The sequence below is a fragment of the Meleagris gallopavo genome, chromosome 8 (assembly GCF_905368555.1).
Source record: "Meleagris gallopavo chromosome 8, MGAL_WU_HG_1.1, whole genome shotgun sequence".
NCBI classification, from domain to species: Eukaryota; Metazoa; Chordata; class Aves; order Galliformes; family Phasianidae; genus Meleagris; species Meleagris gallopavo.
Genome location: NC_139411.1, coordinates 20,828,863 through 20,854,847, shown reverse-complemented (window position 1 = coordinate 20,854,847; position 25,985 = coordinate 20,828,863). Strand labels below are relative to the sequence as shown.

Sequence of the window (25,985 nt, the reverse complement as noted above, 5' to 3'; positions counted from 1 at the left end):
ACCCTCGGGGCAGCGGGCTGGGGCTGCTGCAACGCTGGGGAACAGCCTGGCCCCAACCAAATGGGGCCTGGGGGGAGCGAGGGAGATGAAAGGTCTCAAGGGAGAGAGAACAATACGCTGCCACCCGCAGAGGGGGGGAGGCAATTCCTAAGGGCCGGAATTGGCTGGGGGTAGAGGGTGATGGGGGTTAATATGAGGCTGTACAAGCCTGGCCTAACTGCACCCTTCTACACCCAAGCATGGCTCTTCGGGGTAACTTTCCCTTCTGTGCAAAGGCTTAGAAGAGGCCAGAGGCCAGCACAATGTGCGGTGCTACAATTTAATCCTACTGGGGCTGTAGAGACAAACAGGGATGTGGAACAACCTCGGAGTAGAGGATGCTTGAGGAGTTAATGGACTTGAGTCCTTCGGTCACACAGGCAAGTCCTATTAGGTTTTCTGGGCTTGGTCTGGCTAGCAGGGGTAACCTGAGTGTATGAGCTACAGAACTAACAGCGATGGAAAAGCTGAGCTCTGGTGGGAAAGATGCTAATGATCACTAAACGTAATGATTCCTTGGCCACATATGTGCTCAACAAACACACGAAAAGTCTTGCCCCCGTTTTGACAGCCCCAGCTTGCAAATACTGTCCTATACCCCAACAGCTTCGAACATGAGGGGTGATGCTCGTCTGGCTGAGCGCATACAGTTACCAAAAGATCCCTACGAACAAACGTTAACTCCTATTCTAACCGCAAAAATCTTCTTTCTCTAGAAGTTAACATTCCAGTGATCTTAGAATACTACAATGGGCCTCTGTGCTGGTAGCCTCTGGCTGGAGGCAGGAGAAAAAAAAAAAAAAGAAAAAAGGAACGGGGCAGAGCGCTCCAGCCCGAGCAGTGCACGGGCCACTCGCCCCGGGGCCGGTGGCACTCACGGGCACAGCAGGGAACCCACACTGTTCCACCAGAGCGACCTCCATTTCGACACCCCTTTTGTGTCTTTAATCGCATCACAGCCACCACCCGGGCAGGAATGATGCCGGCGGGACAAAGCGCAGCCTGCGACCCCCCCGCAAATGGCAGGGCCGGGTGGCTGAGTTGGGGAGGAGCATTTTGGTGCTGGCGGCTCTCGAGGAAGCGGCTGTATAACCTGAAAACGGGACTCCCTGGGGAGGAAAAAGGGGTGGGAGGGTAGAACGCTGACTTCAAAGCATTTCTCCCCGCAGTGTGTGCGCAACCTGATTGAATTAGCGCCGCGGTAATGGCAGGGAGCCGGCTGCAGCCCGTGCGTTAACACCTGTCCCAATTTGGCGAGAGCAACCAACAGGGGAACTGCTGGGAATAGGGCCGGTTGCCCCCCCGCAGCGCCCAGACACGGTGGAGCCACTGGCGGCACCTGTTAACGAACCAGGTGAAGTGATTCGGAGTTGTGTGCTAATCGGGAGGGATCTCGCACCGCCAGGCCATTATGTCTAATTGCGGCCCATTATCTCTTTCTTTGATACGTAATTAGATGCCAATTAACTTGATAAATCCAACCGAAACGAGGGGGGAGAGAAAGAGGAGAAATCTTTTAGTCTCTATTCATTTTGTTGAAAGGTTTTGCCTCTTACTCTTTATAACTGTTCACTTATTTTTTAAGCTCCGATCTAATGTTGTTTTGTAAAGGCGTTTGGTAGGGAACTGATCCCGGCAGCGGATTGGAATTCGGGAGGTGAGGTGTTTAAAAGTTCCCGTTTCAGCTCTCAGTTACTCTTCCTGGACGATTGCGAACAGCTGCGGAGGTGTCACCGATCCCTGGGCAGCGCGGGATGGCGTGCGTGGGAATTGGGTTCCTGCTCCGGTTTGCACTGACTCGCACCGAGGCCATCTCGGCGCTTTGTCCCTCCGTTGAGCAAAGAGCTGAATGGGAGTTCCGTGATAAATCGCTTTTAATGCAAAGCGCGCGTTTGGTCCCACAGTGCTGAATGGGAATAGCTGCGGCGTGTGAGCCGGGAGGGCGCAGCGCTCCGGGTGAGTCAGAACATTTGTTATTTATGGTGTGTCGGCCCGCATTGTTCCCGTGGGCAAAGGAGAGCATGGTGATGGCCCTGTTAGTGTTCACGGCTACTTCAAACAGAAAGCATCCATTCCGAAACAATCGATCTCGTTGATGCCTAATTGGCTATCTAATAGCACCTATCAGGACATCAAAGGGCGTGCTGTATAACCTAGTTAGCATTTCCAAAGGGGAGCAGTGAAGGATACAAACAGTGATCAGTGGTCTCACCGCCCCCCGAGCCCTGAGCCCCGCCGAGCGCTGGTGGCCGCGTCCTTTCCCGTAAGAGGCTAGAAGGGCTCCCTCTTTACAGAGTTGGCCAGTTAAGCTAGAAATTATTTTGCTTGAGATGGATTACTTTTTTTTTTTTTTTTTTTTTTTTTTTTCCTTCTCCTGATTTCTGGCCGTAGTTTCTTATGCTGTTGAGCAAAAGGAGGGGGTAGAGTAAATATGTTAATAGACTTGGTGCACTAGAGCTATTCTTGGAGAATACAAGTGCTTCAGCTTCTAGTAGCAGTTCCGGGGAGACCAGAGAGAGGCCTTTGTGTATTAAAGGGCAACTACGAGGAATAAGGGGACAAAGTCTAGCGAGATCAGCTGTGATGGGATAAAGGAAAATAGTATCAAACTAAAAAAGGGGAGATTTATATTGGATATAAGAAATTTTCCATAGTAAGAATGGTGAGGCATCAGCACAGGTTGCCCAGAGAGGTGGTGGGTACCCCATCCATCGAGACACCCAAGGCTGGATGGGGGGCTCTGAGTACCTGATAGAGCTGTAGGTGTCCTGCTCATTGCAGAGCAGTTGGACCAGCTGGCTTTTAAGGGTTCCTTCCAACTCAAATGATTCTATGAATCTAGTGTAGTGTGAGCCTCTAGAACCTGGTGCAGGGGAAGTACCAGCAACATTTTTTTGATAGCAGATAGAACTCCAGTGATGCAAAATCTAAAGTGATACATAAGAATGGATCAGGAAAGAAACAAAGTCTCCTCTAAGCACCATATTTCTGTAGGCGGTGAGGAGGGGATTTCACTCTACCCTCCCAGGATCATCAAAATTCCCAAGTTTCTCAAGTCGGCACCTCTTCCTGGTGGGAGCTGCAACAGCCCTGTGACACCTCTTACCCATTTCCCATCTGTTCCAAGGTTTTGTGGTCCACAGATGTGGCTACCACCTCCCCTGGTGTGGGGGCGGAGAATCCTAGGTAGTTAAACATCTAATTTAATAGACAATTCTAATAAAAAAAAAATAGAGAAATGTCGCAGATTTCAAAAACTTTGAGAAAACAGTGGGACTGTTTTCAGTCAACTGCTTCCCTTCCCTACACCCCCAAATGACATAAGGTGACATCAGATCAGTTCAGGTATGGCACTGATCCGAGTCTTGTGCATAGTTTAGTTCTGGCAGTGGGGATGAAGAGTCTCTCCCCCAATAGCTGTGCACTGTTTTGTGCGGATGGGGTAACTGTGGGCATGAGGGCTCTTGGGTTTGATATAAGCTTTGTTCTGCTGGAGAACCACTGGAGATACCCCTTCCCTTGGGGGAGCACACTGCTCACAGGTGTGTGCTTGACTCAGTATCTGCTGAATACCAGCAGTTTCTGGGTGCCACAGCATTTGGTCTCGGTGACGTAGTTGGGCCCTGCGCTTACTTGCGGTGAAGTTCTATGCGTGACCTGTGGGATGAAGCCTGAGCTCCTCGGATGGGATTTGTTCAGGCATGGAGTTATTCAGAAATGACTGCTCTGAAATAAGATAGAATTAGTGAGAACAATGGTTCATTTTTTCCTTCAAAAAGAGGGACCATGCACAGCTGTACAGGAATAGCTATTAAATATGGAAGTGATTAAAATTAATGTGCAAATTCTGAGCTTTTTTGGAGGACTTGGTGCTTTGGACCCATGAGGTTTAAGAACCTACTAGTTTGGTGGCCCTTATGAGTGTGTTTCCAAGAGAGGGAGGGAGCCTGGTCTCCAGCTCAGTGCCCAGCTGCTTGTGCACCTGCATGGACTTAAGCAAGTCAGCCAAAATGACAGTTTGGATTCAGTGGTAACTGAACTTTCATTAACAGCTGTGTCCAGTACCCCATAAAGGACAGTGCAACTTCACTGCCTGTGTGAGAACAGCCTCTCCCAGCCCTGCCTTGGGGGATGGTGCTGGAAGAGAAGCTCCAGGGGCCGTGCGGCTCCGAGGCTGTATGGGCTGTGCAAGGTGTTTGCTCCTGATCCTGTGTTGTATCGCTCCCCCGCAGTCGGGGTTAGGGTGAGTTAGTGGGGCTGGAGGGGTCAGTAACGCAATGCACTCATCCTAGTGTCAGTGGAGTTACGGGAATGCTTGGAAGGATGAAAAAGGGCAGCATGAATATGCTTTCTCTCCGACACGGGCTGTTCCGGGGAAAGTTGGTTTGGTTGAGGAACACGACATATATACTGATTATTATTACTTACAGAGAGAAAACTCATATTTACCCATACATCTGGGCTCTGTGCGTTGCTTTTTGTAGAAAGTCACAGGCCACTTTCCCATTCCAGCCCGGGTCCCAGCTTTGCTGGGGTGGGATGTGGGGGGATGCCTTCGCGGTGCCCTCCTCGCGTTACAAAGGCATCGCCCTCCTCGGGAAGCGCCGTATGGGCTGGGGACAGTTTGGGGCTGATGAGGTGCGAGCGCTGCTCACTTCGTGCTTTGATCGCTCGGGTCCAAAGACCCTCCCAAAGGAGGTCGAGGATGCTTTCTGGCTAGACAGGTGGCGCCAAGTTCAAGCTGAGAGGGCCCGCGGCACCGCCGAGTCCCAGTCCGGGTGAGAGCTCAGCCTCGGGGATAGGGGTTTGTGGTCAGCGGCCCCCAGCCGTTTTTCCCAGGGTCCGCTCCGCCGGTGACGCGCCAGGCGGCGCAGCCGGCAGCCAGGAATCGCTCACCCCGCAGCCTTCCGTCGGGCCGGGCGCTCTCGGTGTCGGGGTACCGCGGCCAGAGAGGGAGCGGGTAAAAACCCCGCTGGTAGCGGCAATGTTGGTATCTTTAAACGCCCTTTCGCGGGGCTGGACCTGCCCGTGCCCTGCCCTCTGGGGGATAGGGGCAGGTTTGCACTTCAAGGGGGTTTCCCCGGCCCTGCAGACGCGCTGGAGCCGGGGTCTTGTAGACATTTGCTAGACGTGTGAACTTTCTTCCTTGCTGGCGGCTGTTATCTCTGCTCGATTCCCACTTTGATGTGGCTTCACACTTGCAAACTAGCCCGCTCGGGACTGCGAGCGCCTGTATAAGAGCTGATCGAAGCCGGCAGCTCCAGCCCCTCACCGCCATGAGCCAGGCCGACTTTCCCCTGGCAGAGCACAAATCCCACGGGGTGCGGCCCCACGTCTGCTGCGCTCCCCCTCCCCGCGCCCCCACCTCGCAGGGCTGCGGCCACAATCCCCTACTGGCCAGGGCCGAGCCCCGACGGGGGAATCCCTCGGCCTGCGAGCTCCGCTCGGAGCGGCGGAGCGGGACCTGTCCCCAGGAGCCCAGCGAGCAGTGCCCGTCGGAGCCAGGTGGGTGAGAAGGGCGGGTGTGGGTCGGGACCTCAACTCGTGTCGGTGCAACGGAGGCGGTGGAGGCGGACCCCGGTGGGAGAAAAGGCCTCACCGCCCCCCCCCTTCCATCCCTTCGGCAGCACCTGACGGCGGATGGCTGAGTGCCGACGAGTCCTCGGGCTACGAAAGCGAGAGCGCCGGCGGGGAGCGCTCGGAAGCGGAGGCGCCGTGCGGGAGCCGTGGGCGGCAGCGGCGGGCGCGGACCGCCTTCAGCTCGGAGCAGGTGTACCGGCTGGAGAAGACCTTCCAGCGCCAGAAGTACCTGGGAGCCTCGGAGCGGAGGAAGCTGGCGACCGCCCTGCAGCTCTCGGAGGTCCAGGTGGGTGCCGGCCGTCTCGCATGGCTGCGCTGAGACGATCTAGCGGTCTCTCGCTGCGTTCCGCTGTTTAATACCTAACAAGTTAAATAGCCAGGCCTCGATATACATCAAGTTGTGTGTACCTTGCAAAGTTTATAGACGTTCTTAACGCCCTAAAGTGATTCATCCATAACTCGCCCGCAGTCTGATCCTCCGTGCTCGGTTAGCTCGGCCATTAGCCCAACCCAGGCAATTAAAGCAAAGTGAGCATGGAAAGGTCCGGTGTACTGCTGTTCTTTGCACCTTGCGCTTGTAAGCAAAGTACTGAGCTGTTTCTTCCCCGCCGCCTCTCCCTCCTGTTTCTTAGATCAAGACGTGGTTTCAGAACAGGAGGATGAAACTGAAGAGGGAAATCCAGGACCAACAGCACCTCGTATCTCCTGCTCCACTCTACAGCTTCCCCCCGGGAACCACCCCTCCAGCCCTCCTTCCCGATGAAGGCTTTCCGTTGTCTTTCCACTATCCCTTTGCTCCACAGCATCAGAGACTCCTGCCTCTCCCCCCGGTGTCTGCAGTGCAGTTCAGCTTCTCCTTCCCCAGATACGATGCTTTTCAAAGCACCTACTGCTTCATGGTGAACAAGCTGCCATACTACCATCAACACTTGCTTCCTCCTCATCCTTCTTTCCATCCAGTAATTCAGAATAAAATGGACAATAAATGCCATCCTGTGTATGCCTGATAGTGAAAACAAAACATAGCAGACAAAGAGGGAAAATTGATGAGTATAGTGGTATAATGTATTATTTTCCACTCAAATGGATTTTTATCTGACTTGTAATCTTATATGTTTATTTTTTTTAAGTTAATTGTAAAGAGTAATAATTTAATATTTGTACTAATTAGTATTAAAATTTATTGGATGTGGTGCCTCTCAGTCTTCTTTATGTCTCACCTTTTTGAAAAGCTTTTTTTTTTTTCCCCAAATACTTCTATCTTCTTCCATTGATTTCTACTTGTGCCAAAGATACCTTAAGCACAGCTGAAAGGCAAAATTATGCTATAGCTATGATGCACTTACAGTTTGTGCCTACAGCTTTCCTTTTGTGCTTGCAGCTGCTGAAAGGGAACTGGAGGAAGAAAAGCCAAAGCACAAACTTGTATTTGCAAGATTTTCCACAGTGTAGGACAAAAGTTTAGCTTGGACTGGAAATTGCACATCTCCAGTTTTCACATGTATATAAATTGATGGGTGTTACCTGTGCATAGTGTGTAAAGGTTTCACTTGTGAACTGCTCTTCAAATAATGGGGAAGAATTAAAATATTGCATGCATATTATCTGGCTTTCCTGCAGTCATGCTGAGAGGGATTCTGTATTTTGTTGTTTGAGAGCCTGAGGCTTGCCAGCTGTATCATACCGTGTTTGAGGCACAGCAAAGGAGGAAGATGAAGGTGAGTTTTTCTTCTGAATATTAACTGATGTATTGCTTTGCACTTCTAGTCCGTTTTCCACCTGAGAGCTCCAACCGTGTTAATCACAGATGTTCATTAGGCTGATGCATTTTTTTTAACAGTGATTAAATAGTTCAAATGTTCAGTATAGAGTTCTAAAGTTTTACAATTACCAAAACCAGTATCTTGAAAAAGATTTAAGAGCATAATTAGAGTTCTGTTAATAGTCATATTATCTAAATGAGATTTTAATCTGCAAATTTGGCCTTTGATTCCCCACTGAATGCTCACGGTAATTGCATATTTTGAAACACTCCTTAGGTAAATTGATGCTTTTAGGAGGCGCAGCATTTGAAGGGAGCAGCTTTAGTTTTTTTGCTCTAACGATCCTGAAACTTCTCCCTTTCCCATTAAGAAAAAGTGGTCGTTGTCAGGATCACGGTTTTTTCACTCCTCTCGGAGAAGGGATTAATTAGCACTTTTCTTTTAGAACTTAATTAAGTTTATTCAGCTCTTGTAAGTGCATTAAAAACCAGATTGATTGCTGCAATGTAGTCTTAATTTTCCCCTTGTTGCCCTGCACCCGAGGGGCTGCGTGTTTTGATGTAACAGCCTGGGGGCTCCTCACTTTTGAAATGATGTCTAAACCTGATGTGGTTTTAACACTAAGAGGTGCAAGGCTGGCAGTGAACTTCCTGGTCAGCAGGGGAAGCAACGTCTGGAATTTACAGGGTAACTGGTCCTAAGTTGCCATGCTGCGTTTTCTCTGGCTTGTACAGCCTGTGTGCACAGTGGCAGATTAATGCACCTTCTGTGCATTAATACCCTTCAGCTCCCAGGCCCCATCTCAGAGCAGAGTCCTCGTGGGACTGGGAGGAAAGAGATGTGGGTGTGTTAGGAGAGGGATCTCCTCCGAGTGACAAAGATGGGTTGTCCTTCTACCCTGTAAGGTATGGGTGCTTCTTGACAGCATGGTTGATGATTAGAGTTTGGGGTATTACACCAGAGGAAATAATCTGAACAGAAGGTAGGACAGTGGGTGAAAGTTTATCTCCTATTCCTCACTGTCCCTTGTTGTCTGCCAAGAACTGTACATTCAGCTTTGCTCTCCTCAACCCCAAAACAAAGTGGTAGTGAAGAACAGCAGCATTGTACAAAGGGATTGTAGGCCACGTTTATCACCTTCTTTTTATTCATAACATCTACCTCAAAAAGAGATATTCTATTGTTATTTTCATTGGACAATACAAAGTTATTTAGCTTTCAGCTAGCAATCAGGTTAGGATGGTCAGGGACAAGAGAGATGTAATGACATCTGCTGGTGTAGCTCTACACTGATGCAGGGTTTGCTTCTCACTACTCCCTTCCTGCAAGCTTGAATCTGCCATTCTCTATAAAGCTTGCTTGAGGATTTTAAGGAGCAGTCCCGGGTGTACCTCATGTAAGCCTAATGCTGTACTGCAGCTTGAAGTTATTGAATCTGCCAAGTTCAGCTAAAGCCGTAGATGTAATAACTAACAAATATTTCATGTTTTGAGTGGTGTATTAGAACAAAACTTAGGAACAACTGGAGTGTTTTCAACAGTAGATTTAAATTACAATCAATTTTGCGCTGGCATCAGAAATATGATTGACAATCCCTTAGCTTCCTCTTTTAAAATGCAGCTAAGTAAAGAGGAGGTGACTTTAGGGACTGTGCAAAATAGACAGATGAAATACAATTGAGGCAGTTTGTGTTTGGCCACAGGGTTGACACCTATTGTATAATTTTCATTTTAACTTGCTTGATGTCATTGACAAGCCTTTTCTTAAAAGTCCCTTGTCATGTATAGCTATCACTATGTCCTCCATATAGTTCATCATGTAGCTACTGCATGCATGAAAATATAATAAATGCTCCCTTTACTCAGTAAAGAGCCCCACATGATTATAGGCTGCTTTCTGAAAACAAACTTTGGTAAAAGTGTTTCAGTGCAATGAACTGAAGGCTGTAGAAGTTTCAAGTCTTCCACTTCCACTGTCAGTATTATACCTCAAGGTTGTTGTTTCTTGTTAACATGAGGGGGAAAAAAAGATGAAAAAATAAGTCATCCATATATTTAATATAACTAAATAAATAATTACTCTTTAGATATTTGGCAGATTACAGATAATCTTTGGCGTTGTTAACAAGAAGGTAGGTAGGGCTGGAATCTCAGTCCGTTGTGGTCGTTGGTTAAAGTCACAGCTGGGATCACAGCAGAGTACGCAGGCAGTGCTGGGCCAGGGGGAAGCAGCAAAGCTGTGCCTGGCAAAGCTGCCTGTGGGAGCTGTGCTGGAACAGGGGGCACCAGCAGGGATGGGCTGAACCCTGCTGGGTGGAGGGGAGCACTCGGGGTAGAGGAAACACTGATATCCACCCCATGAAGACAGCTGGGTGTCACTGCATCCGGGTAACAGTGATAGGGCAGGAACAGGCCTGAGACAAGGGCTTCCACCCTGGCATCCTGCGTCTCACGTTTAAATTTCATGCGGCGATTCTGAAACCAGGTTTTTATCTGGGGATAAGAAAGGAAAGGTCAAGAACCACCCCACTCCTCTCTGTTCCACGCAGTGATGCACCCTGCTAGCCGCCCTGCTGTCCGACTTGTGGGGTAGCAGCTACAAGACGTGGGGCTGATAACGCTGCTCTGACGCTGTGGCGATTTGGCCCACCTGCAGCTCAGGTGCAGCAGAGCTGATTCTGCTCTGAGTGGGCTCCTGCAACACCACCGCTTGTAGGCATCGTTTTAAGAGAGAGACGGCAAGAAATCTGTTATTTATGAGTCAGTACAAACCTATACAACCGTGCCAGCCGAAGCGAGGATGCTGACTCCCCGCAATTCTGTCTGGCAGAGCCGGCCGCAGACCCGCCCCTCCCCTCCGTCCGGCCCCACGCCCGCTCACCTGGCTCTGCGAGAGGTCCAGAGCTGCAGCCAGCCGCCTCTTCTCGCTGGCGCCGATGTAGCGCTGCTCGCGGAAGCTCCGCTCGAGCTCCTGCAGCTGCGCCGCCGAGAACTTGGTGCGGGGCCGCGCGCCGCCTCCCGCTTCCACCTCGTGCGCGGGGCCGCGCCGCCGCGGGGCCGGGTGTGTTGCGGAAAGGGAGAGCGGCGTCGGAGGGGTGGTGAGGCGGGCAGAGCCGCACGTGCCGCTGTTGTTCTCCCGACGGCCGGCAGCAGCGGTCCCGCCGCGCGCCCCGCACTCCTCCTGAGCTGTGCGGTTATCCCCGTCGCGGCTGCTCTGCGCCAACCACTCCACGGAGAAGCGACCCTTCTCCATGATAGTGGGGCTTTCCCCGTTCTCTGAAACCGTCCCGGCGCTGGGAGCAAACATTTAAAGCGTTTTCCGCGGCGTGGCTCTCCGAGCATCAAATGAGGCCGAGAACAAAGGACCCCGTTGAGAGGCCTTTAATCTCCCTCTCAGGTGATTGTTACATCCGCCTAATCTCTGAGCGCCGCAGTTAGCGGGGCTCAAGGCTGCCTGACCTGGCGCCAAGTTCAGCCCTGAGTCACCCCCTGACCGTACAGCTCTGATAACCGCATCGCGGCCTGCGATGGCCGTTATGCCCCCGACTCCAACCACATCGCGATTTTCAGTCTTTTTCTCCCTGGGATGAAGGATGAGGATTCGGAAGGGGCTGGTGATGATGCACAGAGGGCTCTTTTGTAAGAGCTCACCCCACATTTGGAGTTTTTCTTGCTTGCTTGGAGGAATTCTCTTGCCTTTCTATCAGCAAAAAGATCTGAGGTATGAATAAATGCTCCTTGGGCTTAGGAACAAGGGAAAAATAGGAAGTTCTGGTATCTTCTCATGATGCCCATGAGCAACATGCTGCTCTTTGTCAGCTCAGGGTGCATTGGTGCTGTTTGAACTTGAAGCATTTCACTGCTGCCCCCGAGGCTGAGGGCTGAGATAAGGGCTTTCTCTGTGCTCTGAAGTGCGCGGTGCAGTTGCTGACCTGTGTTTGTGCAGAATCTGAATCATAAAGAAGTTTTCACTGTGGGAAGAGTCGCAAGTAGGTTGCAGGGGCGTTAGCATGGCAGTTGGTGAGGTCATCTGTTAGAAACCAAGGTGGGAAGTTCTGAGTCCTCTAATAATGAGTAGAACAAGTTAATTTTTATGAATTCATTTAAGACTAGGACTGGACAGTGAAACTGTGCTTCAGGATGTTGGACAGGACAAGAAAGGCTGAGAAAATGACCAATTGGCTTGAAATACGTCCGTTCATGTCTTAAAACATCTCCTTCCCCCACACCCTAAAAAAATGTATGCATTTCAAAGTAAACAGTTCTGATGTTTTTATAAAGTAGATCAAAGAAGAGGAGTGTAAACTCTGTTCAGAGGCAGTCTGTTCGAGGATGATTCAGATAAGGGTGAGAAAAGAACCTCTTTTACGGTCTGAAGTGGGCTTGGGATGGCACAGTCCTTATCCTCTGCAAACACGGGCTAACACATTTACAGGTTGTTTCAGTAAACAGCCGCCACTACTTGAGTTTATACAGCCAGAGATAATGAACTAGCTTTCACACAGAGCCGAACGTGTTTGAGACATCATGTTAATTCGGAGACTTCAAAGAAATCCGTGTCACGGCGAAGTATTTGCAGAGAGCTGGCAAAAGTCAAATAATGCCACCCTTCGTGCCGTTTTCCTTTAAGGTTGTCTATATTTTCTGAGGTAATCGTGGTTTTCTTTTTCCTCTCATAAAATGCAGTAGGAATTACGTGCCCTTTTTCTTAGAGTGCTGAAACCTGACCAGGCGTTTTTAGAAGCTGCTTTGAGTGTGCTTCATACATATGTCCGCAGATCTTTTGTTCTCCTTGTTAATGAGAAGACTTCTCTTGAATGTCAAGTTGGGAGCTTTGCTCTCTCTCTCTCTTTCTTTCTTTTTTTTTTTTTTTCTAAAGAGGTCCCCCACCCACACCAATCTCTAACTTTTAAACACTACCAAGATGCAAGTTACAATTTGTACCTGTCCCTTTTAATGAAGAAAAACAATCAAAACCCAGAGAAATTTGGAGGAGGAGACTGTTGCTAAGTCTTCTTTGATGACAATGAGTCATAAGTACATTCAGAATGATTTGTCTGAAACGGACCATTACAGATAGTTTTAGTTAGCTTGGTTCCTAGTCCTATAAACAACTATAGAATTATAAGCATGTAATAAGTCAGTTAATAGTAAAAAATGCATGGTTGAATCTATTGATCAGAGAGTTTATTGTATAGAGAGCAGAACTTACAGTGCTGGTTAGAAACCTGCGTGTTAGTCCTGAAAAAAATGAGTTTTGTTGGGAAAAATTATAGAGACAGTCAACTTCTTAAGTGAATCATTACAATGCATTTAGTGTTACAGATAACATCTAATCACAAGGAGCAGTAAAACATCATTCCTTTATGTTATTGTTTCTACTTGTTAATTATTATTGTGCTGATGCTAGTAGATGAACAACAAAGGGGAGTTCCGCTATGATGGCAGCTCTAAAATTTGCATTTTATTGTTAATGCGGGGCTTAGTGTGCTTTGTTTTATTTCTGTAGTGATTGATGTTACTTATTTATTTATTTTACCCGACCAGATTGGAAGAATTGCCCTTACAGCTTTTGGGAGAAAAGCTTTAGTTTCAAAAGGCACAGGGAATAAATATATAATTTTTGTAATTATTACATTAATTTTCAGATTCGTGAAAGGATCAAAGACATGCAAAGAAATGCTTCCTCTTTTCTTTTTTTCTCGAGACCAAATTACTTAAGAAAACCTTCTTATAATTTGTACTTAAGAAGCTAAGAGTAGAAGTTTTCACCTTGTCCAGCATATACTGAAAACCACAGATCTTTTTGGAGAAGAGGGAAAAAAGTAATCTCAATTTTTCCATCTGCTCTTAGTGAAGCCTCACACAGATCTGGATCAGAATTACTCTGAGAACTGCTGCTGAGGATAATGCATTTGCTTTTAAAATAATACAAGTATTTTTAATTTATGGTTGTAAGTAGCATAACATAGACATACTGTGCTGCTTCTTAACAGTACAACATATTGGAAACGCTATTTTTTGCCTTGGTATAATTGTTAGCAGAAGACCATGTTCTAACATGAGGTGGCTGTGGTGGCTGTCCTAGTTTTAAATACTGGCCCATTTCTTGTAAACAGAAGTGAGGTCATAACATCAAAGCTTTATTGTGATATCATGTGACTGCACTATAAAAAATGTTTAGTGTTCTCCTATGTTATAATCTCAGTGTTAAAACTAAAAAACTAAACCAAACTCATTTTTTGTTCAACACCATCGTTTATTTGTAATATCTTTCTGCCACTTGATACTGCCGTTGATATTGTACCTTTTTTGTTTGTTTTTGTTTTTGTTTTCTCTTCATGTGCAGAACAAAACTAAACAAGGACTTCAGCAAAACTAGAAGGCACGCATGTGGCCATGAAAGTTATAAGCATGAGAACGACTCATGTTTTAAGGGACTAACGCTATTCATGCTTTATGTGTTATAACAGTGATTTAACTGAGGTGCAGAGTGTAGTTTAAAGCGTCCCTCACACCCTTCAAAGGATTCTGATGGAGTAATTGCAAGGCTGTAAGTGAACACCACGCGAGGGCAATTACAATTTAAAGGGTCATTGCTGCGTATTCCTACTTAGCAATTATCACTCAGTAGATCCTGTGGTGAAACACCCATCTGGTCTTTCATTGATTGTTAGCCCTTTCTGTGATCACCTAGAGGACAGAAAGCACAAAGATCTGTTTCTTATAGGCTAGAGAGGTGCATTGGAAGAGTAACTGCTCCATATCTTAGGCTGTGAAATACTGATAATCTTTCATGACTGAGTTTTCTGGTTTTCTTTTGGTTATTTCAGTGCACTGTCTTATAGTAATTAATGTGTTTTAGTTATTGCCTCAGTTGTGAAGAAAAGCAGTAGTTGTTCAGCACTGGTTTGGTTATGGAAAATATTAACATGTAGCAGCTGGGTTTTTGGCCAGTATGCTAGCAGTGAAGGTATCTATATATATAATGAAGTGCACCGAGGATTAATTCAATCATTTGAAAAAATTCTAAGGACACTCATTCATTTCCACCTTGAATGAAGGATACACTCAGCTAAATGACATGTTTTCAGTAGAACTAGCAGCTCTGGTGTTGAAGGGAGATGTCTCCCTTACCTGCATGCGTTCTTCCACATGCTCTTCTGATCTGTCAAGGAGTCTGCTTATGTTTTCAGCTAGTAATAAGCAAATGGGAAAGAAAAAATCAGGTGCCTTTTTAACAACTGTGAGAGCTAAACCCAAAAGGCTGGATGAGCTCCACAGCCTGTACAGAGGAATGCATGGAAATGGGATGATTCCTATTAGTAGTGAATGATATTGATGCTTTTGATAGATGAACAGTTTTTACATTCAGGAGGTCAGTATAGCTGCTCTTTTTGTCCAGATGGAGAGACTAAGATAAGAAGTACTTTGTTTACAGTCAAAGTGGTGATATTCAGAGTTATAGTCAAATAAAAATTTCTAATGGAAATTGATAACTGTTACATAGCTATATTCATGTTTACATGGAAGGGTTCTATAAAACTATGTAATTAAAATTGTAGATTTAACTCCATGTCAGTTACATTCATCCTTCAATTAGCTATCAGCATTTAGTTTTTCATATAAGCTGAATGCATCTAATTGCCAATGATTAAAGATAATCCTTTCCATTTCAATCCAGTTGTCTCCTATGTATTGAATTGTTCATCTTACACAACATTTTGCCATCTCGGGAAACAGAGCTGGCAAAAAACATATTAACGTAGGAAATACTGCTTTTGCTAACAGATTATCAACTAACCTCTGTAGGATCATCATATAGAAAGTTTGTGAAACGTTAAAAGAAGCTCTCTGAAACATCATCTCATACATTTAGGTATTCTCAAAAGAGCAAATAAAATTATTATGGGTTATTTAAAAAGAAAAAAATAACTAAAGTATATACACTACTTTTGTGTATTGCAGAAAAATATTTTGGATTTATACTTATGTTTGTTGAAGTAGTGTTTTAAAGGCAATGTTTGGAATTCTTAGCTACTTCTTCCCAGGAGAGTGGTTGGGCATTAGCACAGGCTGCCCAGGGTGGTGATGGAGTCACTGTCCCTGGAGGTGTTCAAGAAACATTTAGATGTTGTACTGAGGGACATGGTTTAATGGGAAATACTGGTGACAGGTGGATGGTTGGGCTGGATGATCTCAGAGGTCTTTTCCAACCTTGGTAATTCTATGATTCTATAATACAGTATGGCTTGATATCTTCATTTCTAGATTGACTCTATTTTGTAGGACTGATTTGCAGAAGCATATGTAACACAATAGTAATTAAGTCACGACTTTTTGGGGGGATTATTTTCACTTCATAGCTTTCTCTTTGCCAGCTGAGCACTCTGATTATATTAGCTTTACTTTATAGTATGTTTTCTATTCTTTGCTGCTGTACTTCAGGATGAATGATGCTTGCATTGTGAAGGACCTTTTATGACGGTGCTGAATTGCATCACTCTGAGCACTTCACAGTACTTAAAAAAGAATCTGCTAATGGGCTAAACACAAGCACTTCCATTTGTTATTTACTACATATAACTGTAATTCAGCAATGGTTAAGTAGTAGCTTAGTTTTAACAGTGCACTGTGCTCCTGTAAAAGGATAGTCTGTTATTGCTTTCAAGCTCTCTCTGACACTGGGTGATGTTTTTCTTGTGTAAGGGATATCATGTAAAAATGAAAAAAAAAATTAAAATAGAAACACACTATTTGGAATTAAAATTGAAACAGTGCTCAATCTGAATTCAAAACCTGCCTCCTCCCCTGACATAATATGAGACCAAAAATTAAACAAATATTCTTGCATTTTTCTTATTTAAAAAAAATGACCTGCTCACACAGGAAGTTTGAGCTTGACAGAAGAAATAAGTTGTCAGAAGTTTGATATGTAATTACTATTTCTTTGTTTTGAGATTTTCCTTTCTGCTTTCCCTTCACTTGCTGAACACCTTTCTAAACCTATGGCTGACAAACCTTTGATCCTGTAGAATGAAGGAAGACACTTAAGGAGGAAAAAAAATGTATAGGACTAGAAATACTGAGTTCAGGCTGCATTGTAATACGTGTGTCTTATGAGATGGAATTAAGTTTGTATGTAGTTCTGTGTTTTTTTTGTTGTTGTTTTGTTTTCTAACTTTTTAGCTCTTAGTTTGCTTAATCATTTTAAAGATTTATTAAGAACAAGACAAACAACAAAAAAAACCCAACATGTATCAAAGCTCACAACATTTTGGTAATGGGAATAATTATTGTTATTCGGAGTCCTGGAGGGCAGAAACAACACGATGGTCAAGGGTGTTCCCTCCTCTGTTTCCTCATATGCTTCACAAAAGCCCAATCCTTTATTTCCTGCATTTCTGCTTTCATAAGCCCAATCTTTCCTGGTTTGTCGTGCTCTTATCCCTCACTTCTCATCCCAGCTGCTTCCTTCTTGCCGTACCTACCCGGGAACTGTCAGCAGGGGGAGCGCTGAGAACGCGGCAGAGACGCTCTGTTCAATGGGCTGCAGTGGGAAAAGTGCTGCCCGGCCCGTGCACTTCGCAGCTGGAGCATGCTGTGACAGAGAGAAAAACACCGAGTTCTCATCGTGTTGTCTATGGAAATCTAGTGTGAAATCTAGTTGTTATGACTCAGATTTTTGAGGGGAGTGCATTTGGGGCTCATTTGAAAGTGAGATAAATTTTCAAGAGGCAAAGAACAGGTTTACACACATAATACTTCTTTATGAATGTTGAGTCCAGGTATTAAGGATGGGAAGAATTAGAGTGCATCAATTGAATTGTTACACCATTTGTTTGATGGAGTAAAAAAATAGATTAGTCCAAAACTGAGATATGATAAGTAGGAGGTTGTGGTGGGCTTTTTTCCCTATGTACATATGTGTAAAATTCTCCCTTCGCTGAGTTTCCCAGTGTAAATACAAAGTTAACAGAGCAAAAAAAAATTAAAAAAAAATTTAAAAAAAATCTAACTTAAAATCGAGGACATTTGACTTTATGGATTTATTAAAGAGTTCACTGGGGGGGTCAGAAAACTGATGCATGGTAAGAAGGAGGAGGAAGGGGTACAGGACTTTTCAGCAATATTGATCTCATCAGTTCTTCATATGGATCCTTTCATTCTTGTTTACACACTGTACTGAGATGGATGGTTTTTATATCTTCAGGGGAAAAAAAAATGTTTTATGTGGATGCTGGAATGTGAATTTGAGCTCTTAGCTTTAGCTTAAAATGAACCTTGATGTCCAAAGTAGTAAGTTGTGAGTAAAAATGTTCTTAGTTGCAAGATGCACCTTTCAGAAATACTTTGCTTTCCCACTCTCACTTATGCCTGTGCTGACAGGTATTCTCACTACCTGTATCATTACCTGTCTCTACACTTATCTCTGTAGAAAAATTATTCATGTCAGTGTATTTTTGAAAGCAGCTGAGATGAACATATTTCCCTCTAGCTAAGTTTGGCACCTTTTCCTCGGGCAAATCTGTCATGGGCATTTGTGTGTGAGTATAGAGGAAATTTAAACACTCTTTTTTTTTTTTTTTTTCCCTCAAATTGCAATTTCAAAGATATTCCCTTTCAAAATAAGCAGCTTCTCTTCCTCCATTCTGGTAATGCATTGATTTTTCTGGAAGATACACTGGATCAGGTAATTGACTTGGCTGAAAAAAAAGTACTGCAGAATTCTTTGTTCTATCTTTTCGGGCTCACTAGTACTCTGATCTAGGTGAAAGCACAGATAAAATGAGGCAAAGGCAGGAATAGGGAGTCATGGGAATTTCAAAAGTGCTCATGTAACACTCATTGTTACCAAATATGAGGGTTTGATTTCTGAAGTAGACATTATTTCCAGTCTTGTAAAATTGTTGCAAGCAGTGAAAATGAAAAATTTTGAGTGTAAGGTAGGCTGACTTCTGAGTGGGGTTCTTGAGTTAGGTTGTTTCTGATATAATAAATCGCTTCAGGTATAAATAAAGCCCAAAATGTTAATCAGTATCTCCCATTCCTATATATGTAAAATATAGAGGGGGAGGAGGGACAAATAAATAGAAGGTTAGTTATAATTTGGAAAATACACAAAAGAGCTAAATACTTGCTTTAAAAAATAATTATCAAGTGTTCCTACAGGTATCAAGCTACATAGAATAACTTTAATTACAGTATTATGCTTTATTATGATTTAACCTGTTATGTATGTGCTGTATATTTGGTGACATTAGCTATGTCACATATTTATTGGCAGTTCAAAATTGGATGTCTGAAGTGATTTTCATGTGTAGAAATGATGAATAGCATGTAGTCCTGCAAGGAACATCTTGTGCAAGGAGGTTGTGGATGCCCCATCTCTGGATGCATTCAAGGCCAGGCTGGATGTGGCTCTGGGCAGCCTGTTCTAGTGGCTGGCAGGAATACCACTGCACATAGCAGTGGCGTTGAAACTCGATGATCATTGTGGTTTTTTTCAACCCAGGACATTCTATGATTTTATGATTTATTTGTCCTTACTGAGTGATTTCTCTTGATATCAGTGATGTGCCTACATTTGCACTGTTTATTGAACTGATAATTCTGGTAATTTATCTTTATAAATTTATATACAGTTTCCAATTTTAAACTCTTCTCTGCTGTTATTTGCTTGTACATCTTGTTTCAGAATTGGGAGTTACAGTATTTTAAATTAGTTTCAAGTATCACATCTAAGTACAAGCTGATACTATAAATTTATGCATAATGTATCTGCAAAACATCTAGTTAAAAATCAATGCAACCTACAATACTGAAACAAATCTTGTTTCAGATGAGAAATGGAAAAAAAAAATCTATTACACATTACAGAATAGAGAGGAACATTTGTATTAGAGTGAAGCCTGGCTTGATTAAGTTCCAGTCATTGCAATGGAAAGTGTTGGTGTTTATTATAATGCAACCAAAGGTTATTTTGGAGGATTATATATATATATGTATATTTAAATAGAGTTGTATTATTCTGATCATGTTTCTGCTGATAGAAAACTACCCCAGCTCTGTAGAGAAAACTTGAACATAAAATTACTTTTAAACCATAAACGAGTAAATTGCATTAGTTTCCTTCTTTTACTGGAGGTAGATTTGAAATGATCTAGAATAATAAATAATCAAAAGACTATTCGTCCTTTGCAACTCAGTGCTTCCCTCTTCAGCATCAGTGTTCACCATGGTATTGACTAATACTTTGTTTTTTTATTTTAGTATCAGATATTTTATATTCATATCTGTAGATGGAGGTAGTATGTCCAAACTTCCCCCCCTTTCCCTCCCCTTATCCCCCAAATTCTGTTATTCTGTTCCTGGAAGGTTTGTAGGTTAAATTTATATATTATGTGAGATGTATTCAAGGTAAAATGTATGCTCTGTAGTGCAATTTAATGTTTTATTTTATGGTTAGATTTAAGTTAAGTGGTGCTTCCGCGATCCGCCCCGGCCTCCCTCCTCTCCCCCCCCCCTTTATTTACATTTTATCTTGTTTTATGTGCCTTTTTTCCATCTTTATATGTAGTAATTCTGCAGGTTTCACTTGATTCTGATTAACAGAATTAGTATTTCTTTATGTAAAAAAAGCTTTCCAGTCTTTACAAATGAGATAAAGAATATTACAACATCTTAAGATATTTATTTCATCTAGAATAGCATGGCACAATAATAAGCAAGTAAAATGGCTGGTTGTGTACACAGTATTACTTTCTCCATGCATGGAGTTTTGCAAACCTTGTTAGAATTTGTTGTATAGGGTAACACAAACTTCTGAACAGTGTGTGAAACTTTGGGTTTTTATTTGACACACAGTATATTCAGCTACATGGTTCCATAATATTTTCCACAGAACTGATATGATACATCTTTTTTTTAGACTAAACAAAATAAACTGAACAGAAATATAACAAAATGTTAACAGGAAAATAAAAATCTCCAGTTTCTCTTCAAAGATGCCTGTGAATAAAAAGAGAAGAAAAAAATTAGTATGCTTATTACTTGATTAACTATTTACCAAATGTCTGTCTTAACAAGTAAGAATTTACAAGCTGGCATAATATGAGGTACTTAGAATCTTGTAGGATTGGGTCCTAAGAATAACTAGTACGTTGTAGACACCCAACCTGGATAACATACACATGGCCTTGCCACATGACGAAGCCTCCATGCCCTGACTTACAGTGCAGTCTGTGAAAACTGAGTCCAAGAGAGGTTTCGTGTTGCACTTCTGCAGTCTGTGACTCTGTTCCTCTTACTTCTGAAGGTTTATGGGAATAACAAATTCAGAAATATTAGCAATGCATTTACTGCAGATGAAACAGTTTACCAAACAGTATGTTAAATAATTGGGTAGATACTTAAAATACTATTTTCTCACAGAATTAAGTCACAATGAATTACAAATGAGATTAAACAATACCACTACCTTGTGTTCATTTTTTGATGTGAAGTGAGTGTTACATAAACTAACCTTTCATTTCTTTGTATGTCTATTTCCTCCATACATTTCGATAGTCATCTCGACAGCGCTGTTTGGAACGAATGGCGAAGTACCTCAGTCGCCCCATTTTCCCATGCTCTATGCCTCTTTAGATCAAACTCTCAAAGAAGTATATGCATAGGAAAAAGGAACAACGAGCCAAATCAAGATGTGGCGAGAGTATGAAGAATAAACCTGTAATAAATAAAAAATGCATAGATTAATAAGACTTGAAACTAAATGTATTTTTGAAGTGCTTTTTCTTTTTGATTCAGTGCTACAGTTGTTAAAAGATAGTCAAGGCTAGAACCGAGGTTAAAAGCACAAAACAAATAACTTTAATCCCTGGGGATCAACAGGGACTTGACAGTATTTAGTATGTTATAAATCCAGTGTAATTTCCTATTCTGAAATACATACAAGAAAATGAATCTCTCGGAAAGAAGAAATGTGGTCATTTTTGTAGCAGGGATCAGAAGCTGAATTATAAGTCAGTAAAAGTACACTATCTTCTTTTAATGAAGTTAACTGCTGCACAATATTTAAGACTTGGACTTAAAGGCTGCGAAAATATGTGTTAGAATTACCCACTGAATATATGAGAGGAGAAAAAAAAGAGTTATATCTTACAAAGTACTGAAAAATTAACCCCGAAACAAAAGAAAGACGTACCTGTTTAGCTGTCTGATGCCGGGATTGCAATAGCTTCGTTTTCATGAGAATTTATGTCTTGCTCAAGACCTTGAAGAAATATGAACAGTACGATGTAACTGTTTTCGTAAGTGATAATCCGTTTGCCCCTTGCCAAGGTCTTTGCTGCACCTGCAGATTGGGTGCGCAAAAAGCGCTGCTTTGTAGAACTTCTGAAAACTTGAGAAGTATCATTCATGTGTTGGGGGAGGTAAAAAAAAAAAAAATAAATGGGAGTGCAGCAGACAACAGGACTGATAGGAATAATTGAAGTGATGACTTGAAATGTGCGCTGAGAATGAAAATTTATCATCTGTTTTCTTTCACATACGTCAATGGTTTGGAAAATGTAAGTCTGGGAGAGGACTTCTTGTTCTGAAAGGCTCTGCTGTGTTTTCTGTCTACTACCCCCCTTCTTTCAGAGCAAAGTGTTTTTTTGAGAATCTCTATCAATGTCCTTCACTGAAATACAACTTTACTAGGGAGATATCAAGGCCTGTGTACAAGGCTTTTCTCTCCTTATCCAGGCACCAGTGAGGCTCCCTGCTGGATGCCAAGGCTGGGAAACATCTTTCACAGTATTTAATCCTATTTTTTTTTTTAACAAATTCTTCAACCTTTCTTCAAGCTTTCAAGGCGCTGTCTTTCCTTTAGGATCTTTGTAATGGTACAACACTTGATTGACTACATAAAGGTTTTATGAATTAGGAGAAATCTGGAGAGATCAGCTTAAATTATTTGGAATTGATTCAGGTTAATTCAGAATACTTCAGTGCCACATGTAGCAGCAGTGCTGTTACATGCTAGTGATTATGCATAAGTTTGGACAATCCCAAAATTCATTATATCTACTCTTTCAGCGTTAGATTTTTTTTTTTTTTTCATTAGACTCCTAGTCTTCATTTTGTAATCTCAGGCTCAGTTTGTTCATTTTTATCATGACAAACAGTCACTGCAATCTGTCCTGTGTACAGAGCCTCGAAATAAAAAGACATGTATGTATTTTTTTGTGGTGTATTTTTCCCTAAATTTTTACGAAAGATATAATTGATTCTTTCAGTTTTTCTTCAGAGAAGCTCTGTGCTTCTGGACTGAAGCTATCCTACTTGTGTTTCAAAGAAAGTGTTTTGTGCTACGTAACATGAAATGCTTGCTTCGGCTGTGTTCAGCCTTTAATCAGACAATTATATCACTGGGAAAGAAAAAACCTATCCCGCACAAACATACGGAGTTTTTACAGCAACTTTAGAAGATAGAGCATTAAATTGCTGGATCAGCAGCTGGCCCATAGGCAGTGTTTAATCATGAGTCCTAGGCCATCTAATGCAGAGTGAGCACCTTAAGAAACATGAAATATTATGTTTTGAAATAAGCTTGTACACAAAGTTTTGATAAGGGCTGTATCCACAGAAGTCCTTAATGAAATCTGATGTGAGGCCTGTCAGTTCCACCATTATGAATAAGAGTGGCAGTACAGATGTGTTCTCCCAAAGTAGTAAGATTCTTTACTTGTGTATGAAGGAGAGGTCTCTTGATTTGACATATTTTTTTCTGGTTTATAATTGGTATTATTGATTGGAAAATCGCTGGTACAGGCGGTAGGTAATTTAATGGTCTCTCAGGAACAAAATGAAAGTGTATTTGATTTGGATTGCAGAATTAGACCTTCAGTAAGTGATGCATTTTATTCTGAGAGATAAATAGAGAAGGCATATTTGAAATTGTAGATAAAAGATGACAAGAACACATTTGTCAGTCGTTTGCCTTTGATGCTGAATACAAAGAGGTGATCTGATCCCTTTTAGCCTTGGTACATGATTTCTGAAACGCCCTCCATTAAGGCTTTCCTCTGACGGGAAGAATATCTACAGCTACTGTAAAATAGGGTTACCCGAAATTCTAATGTGTACAAGGGTTGATGATGTCAATGTTTTACAAATTTGATGAGTAATTTGGTATAATGTTTGTATTTAGTACTTTTCCTATGAAAAGATACATGCAAACTTCAGTTTGTGCATATATGTGTGTAAAACTGTGGATCATACCTATAAGCTGATTGTTTTTTATTAATTATTTTTATTAAGTGCAGCTGAATTGTGCAGAATGATGCATCTTAGTGAATAGCCTTTGTTTCAATACTCTCTGAGCAGTTAATGAGATTCAAAGTATCAGCTATCTTGTAATGTACTTGCAAAATGGCAGATTTTAGGTACTTGTGAAGGTCTGGAACACACTTTTTCATCAGCTTACACAAGAGTTGTCTCTTAGATTTTGTTTTAAATGATGCAAAAGGAAGGTTTTATTTCATTTATGCGTGGTTGTGTGTCTGTACAGATTTGCTCATGGGCCTCAGGATGTGTTTTTCATTTCTTCCCCCCCTCCCTCCCACCCCTTTGGCTTGTATTACTTATAGGGCTTTTTGTAGAATCTTAATTCATAAGGTTTCACGCTCTGTGGGAGCAAGGATGAAGTATATTGAAAAAAGTTTCACTTAAAACATGATGTGAATGTTAAAGAGTAAAAATATCTCAATGTTGGGGAGGGGAATTTTGCTTACAGAGTTTGATTAGATATTGTCAAATCTACATTTTTCAATCAATAGTTTTGTATAAATTAAGACTGCCTGCAGTGATGTAGAGCTATTTGGCTTCGACTTGCTTTGTGTAGCTACCTGAAAATATGGAAGTACTATGCTGTTATAATCAGCATTCATAATTTCTAATGTGAAGATCTGAATGTACAATGCCTTGTTATAAGTGAGGGCTGGCACAAATTTCTACTTGCAAAATAAATTCTCAGTGGAACATGCAAGCAAAAGGTGAAGAAAGTTTGTGCTGAGTTTCCTTCTGTCTGATTTTAAGTAAAATAATAAGATACATGGTACACTGATCAGGCAGGTCACGTTGTGCAGAGGTTTGCTTTTACACTGAGTGACTAACAGGATAAAGAGAGTTCTGTGTTCCAGGACAGTGGGCTACTAGAATATCTGTCTTGTAAATTCTTGGTATGTGAATTCTGGCCTGTCAGTATCTGGTTCCTTCACAAAGCCCAAATACTGGATTGTCAAGGATAAACCAAAGTCTCTTCTGTTTGACCGTTCCTTTTCCAAAATGAAATAAACAAATGCATCAGCTTTCCATTTATTATTGAGAGATGATTAACTTAACAGGATCACAAAAATACTAGCATTGTCTTTTCAATAGTCTAATGCTGAAAATAGCTACAAATCTGGCAATTATACCTTGGTATGTAAACTCTCCCTTTTCATGTTTGTGCAGCAAGTGTACTATTTTACAATGAACCTGGAAGTCATTCCATGTGGGGCAATGCTGGCTATTTTTGTGATGTCAACCTGTGATGACTTATTTTTCTGATGTTAAGAAATACTTTCATTTATTTTTATTTTCACTTTTTCAGTGAAGTCCCAAGAGAACAATATTCCTTCTTTAGCACTGGATGTAATTCAAATGTTTATTAATATGTTGTCCTAAGTGGGGCAAAACATCAAGTATAATAAAATTATTTTGATTTTTTTTTTTGTTTTGTTTTGTATTCTTTCCTGTTGTGCAAAAGAGGAGCAGCCTCTTTTACTTTGAGGGGCTATCATACATAATCAGCACAAAAAAAAAAAAACCGGTCTCCCTTCATTCACTACTAAGAAGTTTGTGCTTCTGATGAATCAAAGATGACAATGTTCACTGCTACTTTTTCAAAGGAGATTCTTTGGCTTTCTACTTTACGTCATGTTTTTACTTACACGTTTAAAATTTTTTGATTAGCTTTCTAGAAATCTTCTGTTATAATTCACCTTTTGCCATGGTACAGTAACTTACTTGACAGGTTGCTGTGGGGCTGATCGCGTTGCTCATTGTGCTGACTAATTAGTCAGAACTAATTTGTGATGCTAATTGTCTTATTTTTTTCACCCACTCCCTGATCTCTGACAAGAATTCTTTATTCTCTAACGGGCACAACAGAATATAGTCAGGTTCTGTGATCAGGGCTTTAATAATTAAGTTAGTGATGAATTCTATTCAGTGAAGCTGGAGGTCTGCATTTCCCTGCATATTTCATACACAATAAATAAATAAAAATATATAGGCCCTTAAACAGCCTTGGTGGAGCTGCCAGGGCCTGTACAGACAAAGCTGCTGAATTTGAATTATGGCCCAGTGAAGTTTATAAATTTGTAATTTATTCTGTCATACAGTAGGCTGGACTAATACATGTAATTAATTTGAGGTAAAAGTTACAATGGAAAACACAAATGTGCTGTAGATGTGCATGTTCTTTATTTCTGATATTAGACTTTGGAAGTTTTGCATGGTAATACTCTGCTCATGTCGAAATTCTTAATGAGTATAAATTATTTCACTATTT

The 25,985-nt window shown here is 42.3% G+C and overlaps 2 protein-coding genes and 1 long non-coding RNA gene across 3 annotated transcripts; 1 reads left to right on the top strand and 2 right to left on the bottom strand.

The window, feature by feature from the left end:
* The first annotated feature begins 3,176 nt into the window (after nucleotides 1-3,176).
* Nucleotides 3,177-6,821, top strand: LOC104912017 (homeobox protein vent1-like). The gene is made up of 3 exons (XM_019617707.3): nucleotides 3,177-5,544; nucleotides 5,667-5,905; nucleotides 6,252-6,821. Exons 1-3 carry the CDS (start codon nucleotides 5,316-5,318, stop codon nucleotides 6,624-6,626), a joined length of 843 nt encoding a protein of 280 aa, XP_019473252.2. The 5' UTR covers nucleotides 3,177-5,315; the 3' UTR covers nucleotides 6,627-6,821.
* Nucleotides 6,822-8,511: 1,690 nt separating this feature from the next.
* Nucleotides 8,512-11,065, bottom strand: LOC104912016 (homeobox protein VENTX). The gene is made up of 2 exons (XM_085229547.1): nucleotides 10,263-11,065; nucleotides 8,512-9,874 (listed from the first exon to the last, which is right to left on the bottom strand). Exons 1-2 carry the CDS (start codon nucleotides 10,686-10,688, stop codon nucleotides 9,503-9,505), a joined length of 798 nt encoding a protein of 265 aa, XP_085085673.1. The 5' UTR covers nucleotides 10,689-11,065; the 3' UTR covers nucleotides 8,512-9,502.
* An 8,990-nt stretch (nucleotides 11,066-20,055) lies between these two features.
* On the bottom strand, nucleotides 20,056-21,691 carry LOC104911982 (uncharacterized). The gene is made up of 4 exons (XR_004160527.2): nucleotides 21,588-21,691; nucleotides 20,907-21,110; nucleotides 20,616-20,693; nucleotides 20,056-20,392 (listed from the first exon to the last, which is right to left on the bottom strand). It is a non-coding gene; the product is annotated as an uncharacterized LOC104911982 (long non-coding RNA).
* Between the last annotated feature and the right edge of the window lie 4,294 nt (nucleotides 21,692-25,985).